Consider the following 16,050-nt stretch of genomic DNA (forward strand, 5'->3'; position numbering starts at 1 on the left):
ATATAACTTGTCAAAATAAAAAAGTAATTATCTATTTATCGGAAATCAATAATTTTCTCTTTATCTAATTTATTTTTCTTATAAATTAAGTCACTAATGTACAAAACTGAAAGCCCATTCGCCCGATTGCCGAACTTTTTTTGAATTGAAAATTGATCCAACGGGCCACATCAGGTCACCTGAATAGTGAATATAATGATTCAAATCAATACAAGGGCGTTACCGTAATTTCAACAACCACGTCGTCAGCACGTGTAATAATCCACGTGGCGTCCACGTCAGCCGGCCAGCAGATGAAATCGTGATCCAGACAAGAAGTGCAAGAATCCAAGAATCTCCTTCCCCCACGGGCGCTCGCATCTCCTCCACAATCTCTCTCTCTCTCTCACAATCTCTAAATTCTTGCTGCGCGGCCTCGTCACAGCCTCACCTTCACCACCTTCAAAGCATCACAAAGGACGACGGCGACCCAAGGAGCGTCGAGATTGGTTCTTGGAGCGGAAATTCCGCATGCGATTGAGCTCCTCCTAGAGCCGGTCGTGCCGCCATGTGGGAGTCGCTCAACCTGTGCCACTTCCCGAGAGTACGTACCCTCTTCGGTTTCTGGTTCTGGGTTCGTCTGTCTATGCGCGCCTGGCTCTTTCGTCCATGTTTTGAGCATTTTGTTTCGGAGTTTTTGATAATTTGTGCCGAGTGACTGCCTTTCGATTGAATGGTGTCTGAGGGTCTGTCGTTTGAAACGGCTCTGAGTGTTTTGGAAAGATGGTTATTCGTATGTTTATTCAAATGCTGTATGCTGCTTGGGATCTCTTTTGCATACCAAGAATGCTCCCGTTTTGTAAAGTAACCCACAATACAAATTCTTGGATTCTTTTCTACTGGGTATCCTGAGCATCATATGGATTAGCATCATTCTTGGCTGTGACGATACCGTGATTAATTGAAGTGTATTCATATGATTATTCGAATGCTGAGTGCTGCTTGGGATCTCTTTTGCATTTTAAGAATGCTCCTGTTTTGTAAAGCAACCCACAATACAAATTCTTGGATTCTTTTCGACTGGGTATCATGAGCATCATATAGATTAGCTATGACAATACCATGATTAATTGAAGTGATGCTATGTGTTACCCCTTTCTCGACTTCCAGGGATATGGCATGGTGAAGCATGGAAATGTGGTTGTAGCTTTCTCTACTCCCATCTCATGTGGCTGTGGACATTTGGATTCATATTCCTATAGCCAGCAAGTCCATGCGCCGCCTTATGCCTTAAAGTATCGGATTGGTCGCCGCTCTTTTGTTTCGGGAGATACCTGTAAATATATAAGTTTGTTGACTTCCTCGAGATTGGGTCAGAGACAACTTCGTCACAACAACTATAGGCTGGGTCGCTCTGGAAGAGCACGGATTCGAGCAACGATTGACGTCGCCAGTGCTGTTGATGTCATCAATGATTTAGGATTGGATACTCTTACATTCTTAGCAGTGACTGTAGCAGTCGTCCCAACATTCAAGTTACTCAAAGCGAGTCCTGTAAGAAATACCTTTTGATTCATATTTATCTCTTTTTGTGTCAGGGCCTACCAATGGTCCTCATGCATTGACAACACGCACATGTTTGTTAATTGAGTATATCAACAGCAAGTCTAAAATTCCCTATGTTATGTCAAAGGGAAAGAAGAATATCTAGTGCTTAGGTCTTTAGTCGATAAAAGCCTGACTTCAGCAATAAAAGTTGGGGAACTGCAAGGTGCTTCTTTCAATTTTCTCTGTCCCACCTACTTAAGAGGTTGTCGTGCTATGGGCCATGGCCATCGGAATATTTGTTTTCAACCATCCTCGATCAAACAGACCATGAATAAATGCATAGACGGATCTTTTTTTAGTGAAAAGTTTAAGTCTCTTATTGCAAGATGCTATGAGGATGGAGCCATGATTGGTCTAAGAGCTATTGCTTTGTCTTCAGATACTTGGTTTCTTCTTTGCCGGAGTTGTACTCAATCAGTTTGGATTTATAAGAAATCTCACAGATGTCAAAGTGCTGTCTGAATGGGGCATCCTTTTCCTGGTAAGCTAGTTTCTCTCTGCCAATAATCTGAATTGTTGCTTCATCTTTTTCTTTTTGTCGCAGTTAATGACGTTTCTAACTTTTATCAGTCAGTATATTCTGAAAGAATTGTGACTTTAAGTGTGGCCACCCTTGCTTAGCAGCAAAATAACAAGTGAAAGTAGTGATATGTCACAATGTTTCTATTTCAGTCAAGCTTCTAACTTATTAATTGGATGACATGATACATTCAATAGACATCCAAGTCCCATCTATTGTTTGCATCTTGGCTCTAGGGTGTGGAGTGCGCATCAAGAAGACTCTCCTTTGCTTGATTTCACAAACTTTCACCTCCATTAGTGACCATTCCTATGTCAAAAGGCTGGAATTATCCATTTTTTTTGGTTTTTAACTGAAGTGTGAGCAACTTATGACTTACTCATATTCTATACATGATAGTAAGTTAGGAAATGCAGCATCTAATTTTTCTGCCAAGTGGCGCATGTTAAGATCAAGAAGGACAATGATTTCCCATCTGCTGTCTTTGTTACTAGATTTGAGCCAAAAAGACTAAGGTGATGTCTTGAAGAAAGATCTTGAGCATTTCTAACATAGTGATCCTGTGACTCCATTTGATGGGTGGCTTTGATTTATTATTTTCCTTTTTCCCTCTAGATAGTCGACTTAATTATTAACCAGTGGAGCAAGATACAAATGTAAATAGATATAGCTCAACTATCATGTTCTTTATGGACATGACTCTACTCATGAAAGAGCCATGCCTCTTCCTCTCCAGCTGTTCGAGATGGGATTGGAGCTATCATTTGCACGCTTAAAGGCTCTCGCAAAGTTCGCCTTTGGCATGGGATTGACTCAGGTAAAGGGTTGTCACATGCATGGATTACAGTTTGAGTTGAATTCCTGGAGATCCCATCTCTTCTACTATTTGGCATCTTACTTTCTTTCTCAAGAGTCATTTCACATTTTGACATTTCATTTGTTTTCACCTTAAAGGTCTTCTTATCCACTCTGGTCTTCACGGCATTTGAACTTCCACCTAATGGAGCTATAGGGACAAAAATTCTAGAGTTCCTTTTCCACTCAAAGCCAGATTTGGTGAGTATGTTGTCGACCAAGTAACACTTTATTGCATCTACTGCAAGACGTGGCTTCATTCTTGTGCTTGTATATTGTGTCTTAATATCATCTCACTTGTCATGAACATTCCAGCACAATATTTCGCTCACATATATATCTTGCTATGGGTCCTTAAATGGGAAATGTTATCCCATGTACTTAAATTTCAAAGATTTTGTTATTATGCTGACCATAGGTCCTCCTTTGAACTGGAAGCTTGCTTTGAATTTGAAAGGTAGGCCTGAGTACTTGCTCAGCAGGCTGGCTGCTTATTATGGGCGCTCATGCCTATCTACTTACGAAGCCAGTTACCTAGTATAAAATTTAGATAGTGCTCCATCTTAAATAACGAAGATTCTTTTAATGCACCATTGCTGAAGATTGCTTTGGCTTGTAAATTGTAAAAGCTATCGCACTGGGATTGCCCAAGGTCCATACTGAAAATCCTTGTGTTGCTTTTTCATTGACCAAACTTTGTAAATTGCAGGTTAACATCAGAAGTGTGGATGAGGCAGTAGTGATTGGTGCTGCTCTCTCTCTATCTTCTTCTGCTTTTGTCTTGCAGGTAGTTAAATTTTCAGAACTCATGATTTATTTGGTATTTGCACTTTTCGTTATTCATACAGGTGGACTTTACCCTACTTTTTGCCAATTATGAGATTATAGTTGGATGAATACATAGAATAGTATGGCAATATAGAGACCTCACTAAATAGTTATCACTCAAAAGTGTATTCGAAGATGATACATAGAGTTTAATGCGTGACCTTGTTAACCCTGTCCTACGCTTATTCTTATTTCTTTTTTTCGTCCTCTCAGTGCATGACAACAGAGTCATTCTTTTGACCGCTGATGGCAGATTAATACAGATTTTATTCATCTCGTGAGCATTTGCTCATAAGAAATCATTCACCAGGTTTCAAGAGTTTACTAAACATAATGTGTAGCTTCTTGCAGAGAAAGGTGAGCTGGCAACGAGATTTGGTTCCGCAACTCTGGGGATACTTCTTTTTCAGGTTATATTTGGTTCTAATAATATGAAATTTTCTTTGCTGCTAGTTTAGCCTGCAACTAGTTATTTCAATCTTTTACTTCACAAGCAGGATATCATGCTAAGTAGAGGAGCATGACTTTTTGGATTGAATGACTTGTTTCGTTGCAGGATATTGCTGTCATCCCTCTTCTAGTTATCCTTCCGGTGCTGGAGAGCCAGGTTCTCTCTCTCTCTCTCACGTGCACAGTGTGTGTGTGCTTGTGCGTGCGTGCGTGAGGTCTTACTTGTGCACAATGAGGAGGCGGCATTTACTCAGGGAGGGAGGGGGGGATAAGTTTAGGGGCAACACAATTTTTTTTTTTTTTTTTTCCAGAAGTCCTTTGGGTGGTGCATATGGGTACATTGCGTGTCTGGCTTGATTGTTTTTATTTCTAGGATTTACTTGTGTGGAATCTTCATATTGTAAAATACGAACAAATAGTAAGAACTAGCATTCTTTCCAAGAGCAGAACTCATAGGCAAGAAAATTGATTATAGATGGAAGCATTATAGGTCGAGATGCATGAGATAGTATAATAAATGGTTGAAGACAGCCTTTTTTTCTTTTTTCCCCTCTTTTTGATGTTTTGCATTAGTTGATTTTGTTGTTTTAGTTGATTGAGAGTGTAACTCAAGTCTTTTTTAGTGTCCTCACTGTAAACACTGGGGATTCAATGGTTTCAGATACTTTATTCAGCTTATAAAACCTTCGCTTGTGGTCATCTGACTCTTCTTTTGCAGAATTTGGTTGAGGAAAGCATCTGGCCTGTGCTTGCTCAAGAAAGTTTAAAGGCTTTAGGTGGTCTTGGATTACTTTCTCTCGGAGGGAAATACCTGCTTAGGCGAGTTTTTGAGGTGTGCTTCAGGTTTCTTCAATCGTAAGAAAAATTGAAATGACATTTATTCTTAATTAACTTCATTACATCAGGTTGTCGCAGAAGCAAGGAGTTCAGAAGCTTTTGTTGCTCTTTGCCTGTTGACTGTTTCTGGGACGTCCCTTCTCACCCAAATGTTAGGCTTCAGTGATACTGTTAAGTATCCCTACCCGCAGGATGCCTTGTACTCTGAAGTGACTTCCCTTTCAGAAATTTTTACGAGATGTAAACATTTTATGTGCAGCTTGGAGCTTTTTTGGCTGGGGCATTGCTAGCTGAAACTAACTTCCGGACACAGATTGAAGCAGATATCAGACCATTTAGAGGGTTACTGCTCGGATTGTTCTTTGTGACTACAGGGACTTCCATTGACATGGAGGTGGGAATAAGTTCTTTTCAATACTATTAAACTTTGGCACCAGCTTGACCCAATCATAAATTTTCTTGTGAGAAAATCAGTGGACCTTGGTACTTTTTCTGTGAGAAGATGAGAAATTTTTAGGGTTTTATGAGTTGAGTAAGTGTTTTGATCATATGTTTGCATTGCTTGTTCTGCGAAAATTAGAAAGACACCAGCCATTAAAAGAGCATTGTAACAATAGCAAGCATGTTTTTTTTTTTTAATGCAACAGAAAATTCAACTCTTTGCAGGTGCTTTTGCGAGAGTGGCCCAATGTGCTTGCTCTCCTGGGAGGTTTGCTCTTCATCAAGACTGTGATTATAACAGCAATAGGTCCCCGTGTTGGACTCACTTTACAAGAAAGTGTAAGAATAGGATTGCTCTTATCACAGGGAGGGGAGTTTGGATTTGTTGTGTTCTCCTTGGCAAACAGGTTAGTTATGGGTACTTGTTGGTTATTTCCTTAAAGTCATTGGCTCATGAAGATTTTTACCATCTGGCCAGGCTTGGGGTGCTGCCACTTGAGCTGAACAAGCTCCTTATAATAGTTGTTGTGTTGTCAATGGCATTGACACCTTTGCTCAATGAAGTTGGAAAGAAGGCTGCTGATTTTATTGATGAGGAGTTCGAAACTGAGGAAGTACGTTTTTTTGTCATATATAAAGTTTGTTATATATAAGAACATCCAAAGTAGTCTTTCTCAGTGGCCTTTAGTCATTTGGATCAATCAATTAATCTCATGACCATTACATATTCATAAAACTGCAACTTGTGCATTATGCCTTAGAAAATTGACCTTTCTTTATTGAACTATTAAAAACTATATTTATTGAGTTAAAAATCTTTAAAAAAAAACTCAAGGAAGAAATTTATATGAATCATCTCATAGGCAGCATTCATATGCTTTTTGAGCCCTTAAGTCAGTCTCATGTCTTGACTAAAGGTGGCAAAAACTGATCTGACCTCAGAAATTTGCCCAAAATCATTGTGTCAGAAATTTGATATTAAACCAATTTGACCATTGTGTCAACTGTGTGACACTCGATTTACCTGAAAGTGCGATAACCAAACTTGACAAAACTTGGTCAAGATGATATCCCAAACTAACCTGATTCCAATGCGAAAAACATCTCTCTGATAGAACCATAGATTGAAGTACAACAAATCATAATCAAGAATTATTCCAAATATTTGAGATCCTTGTCTGATTGGTTCCTAAAAATGCATATTATTTGCAAAATCTAAATTATGAAATTTGTGAAACTGAGCCTCTGCAATCAGAACTTGAAACTAACTTGTATCTAGTAAACTGAAACTAACCCTGCATCTCAAACTAACTCAACCTGCCAGAATGCCAGCTTTAGTCTTGATGGTTTCATTTACATAAATCACTAGTCAGCTGAGTGAATAGCCTGGGCTAGCTTGTTTAGCTCGCTGAAGGAATTTTGCAAGTTGTGCTGCAGATTAACTCTTACATGTATTCTTGCAGAAAGCCGTGGAGATTGCGAACTTTGATGCTAGGGATCCTGTTGTAATTCTTGGATTCGGACAGATGGGTCAGGTGTGATTTGAGCATCAAGTTCTTCCTTTGATTGAATTAGCACTTTGACTGCTTTTTTACTCCACAATTGTAAATTCTATCCATTCAGGTCCTTGCCAATTTCTTGTCAGCTCCATTGGCTTCTGGAATTGATGGTGACCTGGCTGGTTGGCCTTATGTTGCTTTTGATCTCAATCCTACTGTTGTAAAGGTTAGTTAGACCTTTTCATAATTTCCCTGTTTTAGTAAATGCCGTTGGGCTTGTGCAACTGCTTGGTGTTTGCTGTACTTGTTCAGGTCACATTACCTAGAGCCAGAATGAAATACTGAAGTTGGTAGTGCTTTGATAATTTTTTTGAATTAATTAATCTTTTGACATGCTGAAGTTGGTAGTGCTTTGATACTATTTTAGGTAAGTTCATCTTTTGTTATTGAACTCTCAGGCATCTGGAAAGCTTGGTTTTCCTATTCTTTATGGGGATGGATCACGTCCAACTGTGTTGCAATCTGCTGGTATCACTTCCCCAAAAGCTGTCATGGTGATGTACACTGGACGGAAGAGAACAATGGAGGCTGTTCAAAGGCTTCGACTTGCCTTTCCAGCTGTAAGCTCTCTCTCTCTCTCTCTCTCTCTCTCTCTCTCTCTCTCTCTCTCTCTGTGCGTATGTGTTTTGAGGTCCATGCATTTCATTTGTCTGAGTTCACACCTACGTAACTATTTGTACTACCTTTTGTTCTTATGCCCCTATAACAAAAATAATGAAGCCAATATGTGTACCTAGCCTCTCAGAGTTTTTAAATGGAGGAGTTAGGCCCCTCTTCTTTTTTTATGTTGGTTGAAATCAAATTCATGAACGTGGGTTTCGAGGAACAAGAAAATTTCTAGATCTTTAGACAATGACTCTCATGTCAATATAAAAGCTTCTTTAATATAGGGTTCCTCCTAATTCTCAGTTTGTGGACATCATATAATTTATGCATATATTGTGCTTGCCTGTTGTAGTCACTTCTGAAGTTAAGATATTTCTTTGTCCCACATTAGTAGTTGTCTCATTTTCTGCTTCAGATTCCGATATATGCAAGGGCTCAAGACATTACTCATCTTTTGGATTTGAAGAAAGCAGGAGCTACAGATGCTATCCTAGAAAATGCTGAGGTAACTAGTAATATACTTTGTATGCTTTTGACTATGGTGCAAGAAATTAATTTAAGTCAAGTTTGATTTGTTCATGCAGACAAGTTTACAGCTTGGCTCTAAGCTTTTGAAAGGGTTTGGTGTTATGTCCGATGAGGTAACATTTCTGAGTCAGCTTGTTCGAGACTCTATGGAACTACAAGCTCAAGATGAGGTCAGGCAAAATGATGGTCGAGAATCTAATGTGATGAAGCCACTGCAGGTACTTAAATCTCACGTGTTTTGCAATCTGTTTGGCTTGCTGCACTGAATGGGTGATGTCAATGTGATAATAATCTAATGCAGTGGTTTGTTAACAACGAGAGCAGTCTTAGACCACTATATTTAGATGCCCTAGTTCTTGAGTTCAGGTTAATAGGAATGTTTGAAAATCATTTTGCACCACAATAGCGCTGGAAAGTTCACGGTCTTACATGGTGGAGTTTCAATGGTGGACCTAAAAAAGATGTAGTCCCAAGATTGTCTAAGCTTTCATTAAGTTGTTGCTAAAGATCAAGTTTTGTGTCTTTTGCCTGTTTCTAGGCAATCTTACAGTTGACTTTCTAATTGAGCCACTAAGAGCTTTCATCATCAACTCTTGGCCAAGTACCTCTTTACTAGAGTTATTTTTCCAACACGAACCCATATTATGTTACTCTTAAGGTATAAAAGTACAAGAGATTACAAGAGCGGATATGCATTTTACTAAAAGGATCAACTACCTGAACAGTGGGCGATTGTTACTCTTTCCTTGATAAAGATACCCTCCGATCAATGTAGCAATCTTCGCCTTTTAGCATCAAAATCAGTTTTTTAAGTGCAACCCAGATACTGTCCAAAGCGTTTGCATTCTTTCACAAATGTTATGATTTCACCATTTGTCAGGTAAAAGTTGGTGACTTAGTTGGGAAACGGAAATCCTCTTTATCATCTGTCGCTGAAGAGAAAACTTATAAAAAGAACCTGGAAGAGGCTGCAACAGGAATTCAATTCGAAGAGAAAGAAGCCCGAGCAGGACATGATAGAGAACTTCAGATGTCCGAGGATCTAGACAGTCGTGTTATAAGTTGTGAGCAGGAGCCCGAGAACGGTACCCTTGTTGGGAAATCCACTGTTGCTACCTCTGCACAAGATGTAGCAGACCCGGACCGCAAGTGAAGACCACTGAAGAGGCAAGAAATTTTGTAGCTGACGCACTTCGGTAGGGAACGACACCCACAAAATTACTGAGAAAGTTCTGGACAGCTTCGAAGTAGAGGATAGTGTGTACATAATCAAGTCTCGTGCAAACAAAATCGAGAGGGAAAATTGATCTGTTTCGAGTGATGTAGCTTTATTTTCATACTTCTAAGGAGCGAATGGAGCTTCGAACGGAAGTTGGCAATTACTCTTGGAGGTGGCGGACAGTTATTCATCTTGCTGCTGCGTTGGTTGGAAAAGGTCTTGGAGGTGATGATGCATCATGTTATGCTCGATCTTGAAGGGTCGTCCAGCAGTTTCATACATGTATATATTCATTCAATCATTAGGAACAAGATCTTATTATTCGCGCACCATGCCACCATATTGAACTTATTTTGCGCGTTTAAATTCGCTCTGACATGACTATTCATTACATTTCAAAGAGGAATGTGCTGCTTCAATGCATCATGATCCCTTTAAGCATCTTGATTTGCAGGGCAATTTCAGGATTGCAATCCTCCTCAGTACTGGAAAAAGGGGCGTGTGGTCATCGTTTCCTGAACCAATACGGTTCTGATCTCATCTATTTTTTCAATGGATCTTGTTAGAAAATAGTAAGAAAATATTGCAATTTCAATTTCCCTGACATGGGCAATCAATCCTTTGAAAATTGAATGTTTTCTCATTTAGGCTCCATCCCTCTTGAATCACATTTATCTTATTCGGTCGTTTATAGCTGTTATGCAATAACAGTAACGGATGAAAAGCAAGGAAAGTGATGAGAAGATCAAGCAATTTTTGCGGTCTAAGCCTATGAAATGTGTCCTACTTGAAATTCTTGCAGGTGAAGCTATCAAAGGGAACGAAGCCTTTCAGCATACGATCATTGATGCATTTCTGCAAATCATGTTATACATGAAGTGTTCTCGAGTTCAAAAGAGTTATTTCATAACACATGTTCACCTACTTAAAAGTGGAGACGGATTAATCTCTTTAATAAAATTGTGCAGAAAATAAATAGAAGTCATTTAGCATTAATAAGAAGTTCAGACAAGTGGTCCGATATAAATGAATGGAAAGTCAATTTGTTTTCCTAAGCGAAGGATGACATAACCACAAATAAGTTCTGTTTAGTTACGTTGCCAAAAGACTCGTATGCATTCTTTCTTATTATTTTTTTATTGTTAGAATTGGATCACTTTTTTTATGGCATGGATTTTATTACGCGACTTTTATGTGTCCTCTTCATATGAGTTTAAAGTTATAACAAGTGCATATTCATCAACTATGGCTCACTTTTTTCAGAAATTAATGTTCCAAATAGTGAATACCACATATATTTTTAGAAAAAATGGTTGATATCACGAAAAACTTCAATAAATTTATTCCAAACTAATTCTTTTATTACAAAAATTTCAAATTGATATATTTGTAATAAATTTACCCTTCATTAACAATTAAATTGAATTAAAATTACGAAAAATTACAAACTAGTACATTCGTAACAAATAAATGATAAAACCCTAAATTGATATACTTATCGTCTAACTCGATAATTTAACAATAAAAATTAATGAAAATTAAATAAGGATAAATTTATCATAATTATATCAGTTTAAAATTGATAATCATTTTCCAAACAACCAAAAATAATTATCAATTCATTTTTAGCATTCGGCCAAAACCAGAAAAACAATTTTTGGAAAACCCTTTCCAGTTTCCAGTGATGTCAATTTTTCCGTAGGACAAGTAAGCGAGCTTGTCGAAGGACTGCTCGCGAGCAGCACAATTTTACTCCATGAATCCCGTCATGAGGAGGGGAGTCAGGGCCTTGGCAGAGCAAGGCAGCCGCCTCTTCGACCAGAACTCGAGGATCGTCCAGCTGGGTCGGTCGGCCCGGGTCGAGGAAGCCGTCGACGTCTTCTCCAACATGACCCAGAAGAACACCGTGACGTACAACTCCATGATCTCCGTGTACGCCAAGAACGGCAGAATTCACGATGCCCGGAAGCTGTTCGACGGAATGCCGCACCGGAACTTGGTTTCTTGGAACACCATGATTGCCGGGTACCTGCATGATGGTCGGACCGAGGAGGCTTATGGGCTGTTCGAGAAAATGCGTAGAAGGAATCGTCACACGTGGGCTTTGGTCATAACGTGCTTGACACGGAGCGGGCAGCTCGAGAGAGCGAGGGAGGTGTTTGATGTGGTTCCTGATAAGGAAGATGTGGTTTTGTGGAATGCCATGATTGCAGGCTATGCGAAGAAGGGAAAATTCGATGAGGCTAGGCTGCTTTTTGATGAGATGCCGGTTAAGAATTTGGTTTCATGGAATTCGATGCTTGCAGGGTATACGAAGAATCAGGAAATGCGTTTGGCATTGCGATTTTTTGATGAGATGGTGGATAGGACATCGTGTCGTGGAATTTAATGCTGGATGGATTTGTTCGGCTGGGTGACATGGACTCTGCTTGGGACTTCTTTAGAAGGATTCCAGACCCGAATGTTGTTTCTTGGGTGACTATTTTATGTGGGTTGATGCAAAATGGAAGGGTTCTGGAGGCCAGGAAACTCTTTGATGAGATGCCTAGTAGGAATACGGTTTCATGGAATGCAATGATTGCAGGGTATGTTGATAACTGTCGAATGGATGAGGCCATGAGCCTATTTATGGAAATGCCAGACAGGGACTCTGTGTCATGGACTACTGTGATTAATGGATATGTTCGCATTGGTAATCTTGACAAAGCAAGAAACCTTTTAGAAGAAATGCCCTTCAAGAATGTTGCAGCCCAAACGGCAATGATACGTGGATATGTGGAAAGTCGGAGAATGGATGAGGCTACTCAACTATTCCATCAGATTGAAACCCGTGATGTTGTTTGTTGGAATAGCATGATTGCAGGATATGCTCAAGTTGGAAGGATGGATGAAGCCTTGGACCTGTTCAATCAAATGTCAATGAAAGATGCAGTGACTTGGAATACCATGATTACAGGTTATGCTCAGGCTAGACAAATGGATGATGCATTTGCAATGTTTAAGGAGATGAAAGAGAAAAACATAGTTTCATGGAATTCTTTGATAAAAGGTTTCCTTCAAAACAATTCATATTTGGATGCTCTGAAGAGTTTCGTGTGTATGTGTAAGACCGCAATAAAACCTGATCATTCAACCTTTGCATGTGGACTCAGTGCTTGTGCCCATCTTGCTGCAGTACAGATGGGGAAGCAACTTCACCAACTTGTAATAAAAAGTGGTTATGTTGGAGATGTGTTTGTTTGCAATTCCTTGATCACCTTGTATTCTAAATGTGGACATATGATGTTCGCTCAACTGGTATTTGAAACTATGGACAATCCTGATGTTATCTCTTGGAATTCCCTGATCACTGGATATGCTTGGAATGGTCATGGAAATGAGGCTGTTGCACTTTTTGAACAGATGCTTCTGGAAGGGGTTACTCCCGATGAGGTGACCTTCGTTGGAGTTTTGTCTGCTTGCAGTCATGGTGGCCTGATTGATCAAGGAACAAAATACTTCAGAAAAATGACGGAAATGTTCGCCATCAAACCTCTAGCTGAACACTATTCTTGCATGGTGGATTTGTTCTCAAGAGCAGGAAAATGTGAAGAAGCATTTGAAATAGCTTGTGATACAAACACTAAAGAAAATGCTGGATTGTGGGGTGCACTACTCGGTGCTTGTCGGAAGCACCAGAATCTAAGAATTGCCAAATTAGCAGCTGAGAAGCTCTTAGAACTTGAATCCAATAAAACCTCAAACTATGTACTCACATCCAGCATTAACGCCGAGGTAGGCAATTGGGATGAAGCGGAGAAAGCAAGGATATCAATAATGGGGAGTGGAGCAGAAAAGCAAGCTGGCTGTAGCTGGATTGAATTGGGAAATCAGGTTTATATATTTGTATCCAATGATCAAGCGCTGCCCAAACCACAAGAGATCTACACAACATTGAACTCTTTAGCTGCAAAGAGTTTTGTCTCATGCATGGCATAAAAACCAGGTTCCATCTAATTTTCCAAAGCTCTAACATTTTAAAGAAAATGGATTATTGATCATTCTGTTGCTTATCATTATTGACGTCCCATGCTTGGCAAACTGTATAGTACTTCACTAAGATAAGTGTTCTCTCTCTTTCCTTTTTTGCCAGATTGTACATATGCGAGTTGACATCTGTTTTTCTGCTGTTGAGAAGCCTTCCATTTTGTGTAAATTCTTCAGAGGGGTTTATGGTGCAAATTTTCTTCACATGCTTCAAGAAGAAAAGATTTTGTTGTTCAATATATCTGAGGGGGCAATAGGAGTTGGATACAATTTTGGCTTGACACTTGTGGAGACTAAATTCTTAAATATTGGTTTCCTGACCTTTTTGACATCGCCAGAAACAAGGAGGGGCCATGGACTCTGATTCTGGGGAAAATCTGTCCCAAATCGTTATCCTTAAGATGGCCTGAGCTTTGTCTTATCTGTCATACTTCTAAGATGAGGTTTAAAGGGTGCAAGGAGACATTGTGCATTAGAAGACATGCATCCAAGCTTCTTACAGGATCTGAAGCATCGTTTTGCAGGTTGCTGTCTTGGGGACCTAGATTGCAAATGACTGGCAGAGGAAGCTATTCAAGGTTCAGGAAATTCATTTAAATAGGCTGAGCCATGGGGTTGGGGTGCAGAGTTGTGCTGATGTGAGCTGCTATGTTGGGAAATTCAAGTCTGGAGTCAAGCATGGACTTGGGTGTTCCTATTTCAGGTGAATATTTTTTTCTGCTCTTTGTTGTGAATGCTTTCTTGCCTCTGATTTGGCTGTGATCATGTTGATTTTTTTGTTGGGTTCAGTCTCTTTTGATTGTAGAGTTAGGACATTACAATTTGATTTCTATCTGCAAAGCTCTGCGCAACAGGTGCTATGCTTAATTTGCTGTTTGAGCGAAATGGATAGGTTCTTTTGTGATCAGGAAGTTGGTGATCATTTTTATCCTGTCATGTCCAAATCTGGGGTTTTTACCCAATGGATTCAACCTTGAGATATATGTGTCCTCAATGATTTTGGATACGATTTCTCAAGATCATAGAGAGTGAACATTCATCATCATGTGCTCTGGTTGATGATCTACACACAAATGCGCACACAAATGCTGGGAGTTCTGTTTATTTCTCAACTTAGAAGATCTGAGGACAATAGAGGCCATAACCATTGGGCTAATTATTCAACGGTATCTTTTGCTCTGTTGAGTACTGGTTGTTTCTTGTGTCAATGATTTTTTGTTGTTATAGGAATGGAGACAAGTATGCTGGAGAATGTTTTGGCGTTGGTATTCATGAATTCAGTGTCTACCATTTTTCCAATGGCCACCGTCACGAGGTTCTTGGAATGATGGTTCAAAGCAAGGCTATGGAATGGACACTTTACAAAATGGCGATTCAAATTGCGGTGAACAGGACTCTGGTTCCCTCAACAAGTCTTTACCCCCGCTAGCTGACACAGTTCTTCAAGCGAATTTAGGTACTTGAGCTTTCAGCCCTCATTTCTGTTCAACGCTGATTACTAGATTCATGTGAAATTTATGGTAGAATTGGCAGTTGGATATCTGAGCTGATAACTGATGAGTTTTGTTGAATCTTTTTTATCCTTTTTGGCAAGGGCCTTAAAGGGATCTTATCTCTTTTAGTATTGCCCTAAAGGGATCCTATATCTTTTAGTATTCTGTTGCCTCATTCTATGTTTTGTTAATTCCCAATTTGCATTGATGTTTGACACACTTTCTTGCCTTCTAAACGCAGGCTGCAAGGAAGGGCAGCTGAAAATGCAATTCATCTTTGCTGAGTCAATGAAGGGGCTGGAGTAGAGCTGCAACTGCAGCTAGAATTGCTGATAGCTGTGCAGAACCAGATGGAAAGCAAGTTTTGCGACATAGAATCTTGACCGGAGAGTGGCTTTAGGTTTTGGCTGAAAGTGTACATTTCACTAATCTTTATGGGCACAGAAGTTGTCGGCCTGGCGAGCACAAGCTCCTCGGGAGGTCGAGTTCTCCTTTTTCCTCATTGATTGCAGAATGTAACTTGTTACATGAGCGACGTGTATCGATGGAAATGAGGAATGTTCTTTCTGAATATTGTTCCTGCTCTTCAAAGGATTGGATGATCTATTCTGGTGGGGCTTGATTCAGGGTCACTCCAGTGTCATGTTCTCTTGCAGTAATGAGATCATGGGCTTGATCCCAACTTGTCCCTTTGCACCATTATCTTCCATGGAAAGTCAAAGGACCTGGAAAATCTCATCTCCCACATTTGCTCCTTTGCTCAAACCTGCTCTCCCAGATTGCTGCTAATCAGTTATTTTCACAATGAAATTCCACAATACTGATAGAATAAAAGAAAAATACGAGATTTTGAATTGTCGCTGAATTTTTATATTTTGCATCGAAGTTCATATTATCTCTATTAGGAAAATTATTGAGCTCATGTGTTTGAGATTGCTTAAGGCAAAAGTGCTTTTTACTTTTCCGGTTAAATTTTGGAAATTCTGGATCATACATGTCAAACATAAAGTTTTTTCAGGTGTTTCCAATTAAAAAAAAAAAAAAAAAAAATCCGGTATTTAATGAAAAAAACAGTAAAAATCAATCTACACAAAAGGAAGA

The 16,050-nt window shown here is 39.5% G+C and overlaps 2 protein-coding genes across 3 annotated transcripts; both read left to right on the forward strand.

The window, feature by feature from the left end:
• The first annotated feature begins 339 nt into the window (after window positions 1–339).
• Window positions 340–9,871, forward strand: LOC104452995 (K(+) efflux antiporter 3, chloroplastic). 2 transcript variants are annotated; one of them, XM_010067494.3, is made up of 19 exons: window positions 345–583; window positions 1,150–1,533; window positions 1,967–2,068; window positions 2,844–2,924; window positions 3,062–3,163; window positions 3,672–3,749; window positions 4,132–4,200; window positions 4,347–4,397; window positions 4,959–5,072; window positions 5,146–5,247; window positions 5,337–5,471; window positions 5,744–5,925; window positions 5,997–6,132; window positions 6,982–7,053; window positions 7,142–7,243; window positions 7,476–7,637; window positions 8,099–8,188; window positions 8,268–8,429; window positions 9,092–9,871. In XM_010067494.3, exons 1-19 carry the CDS (start codon window positions 548–550, stop codon window positions 9,362–9,364), a joined length of 2,433 nt encoding a protein of 810 aa, XP_010065796.2. In that variant the 5' UTR covers window positions 345–547; the 3' UTR covers window positions 9,365–9,871. The 2 variants fall into 2 exon arrangements, with proteins under 2 accessions (XP_039174042.1, XP_010065796.2); XM_039318108.1 differs by lacking the exons at window positions 8,099–8,188; window positions 8,268–8,429; window positions 9,092–9,871 and adding an exon at window positions 7,692–8,078 and having other exon boundaries at window positions 340–583; window positions 7,476–7,655.
• A 1,232-nt stretch (window positions 9,872–11,103) lies between these two features.
• On the forward strand, window positions 11,104–15,275 carry LOC104453004 (pentatricopeptide repeat-containing protein At2g35030, mitochondrial). The gene is given in 4 exon segments (XM_039316857.1): window positions 11,104–11,793; window positions 11,796–13,415; window positions 13,563–14,159; window positions 14,684–15,275. Coding segments are annotated over 2 exon segments (2,220 nt in total). The 5' UTR covers window positions 11,104–11,186; the 3' UTR covers window positions 13,409–13,415; window positions 13,563–14,159; window positions 14,684–15,275.
• The last annotated feature ends 775 nt before the right edge of the window (window positions 15,276–16,050 follow it).

Source organism: Eucalyptus grandis, chromosome 7 (genome assembly GCF_016545825.1).
Source record: "Eucalyptus grandis isolate ANBG69807.140 chromosome 7, ASM1654582v1, whole genome shotgun sequence".
NCBI classification, from domain to species: Eukaryota; Viridiplantae; Streptophyta; class Magnoliopsida; order Myrtales; family Myrtaceae; genus Eucalyptus; species Eucalyptus grandis.

Bases quoted from the DNA above. Each gene is read 5' to 3' on its own strand.
- LOC104452995 (XM_010067494.3), top strand. From the start codon at position 548: ATGTGGGAGTCGCTCAACCTGTGCCACTTCCCGAGA. The intron at 4,201-4,346 runs GTTATATTTGGT...GTTTCGTTGCAG, and splicing joins TGGGGATACTTCTTTTTCAG to GATATTGCTGTCATCCCTCT. The intron at 5,926-5,996 runs GTTAGTTATGGG...CCATCTGGCCAG, and splicing joins GTGTTCTCCTTGGCAAACAG to GCTTGGGGTGCTGCCACTTG.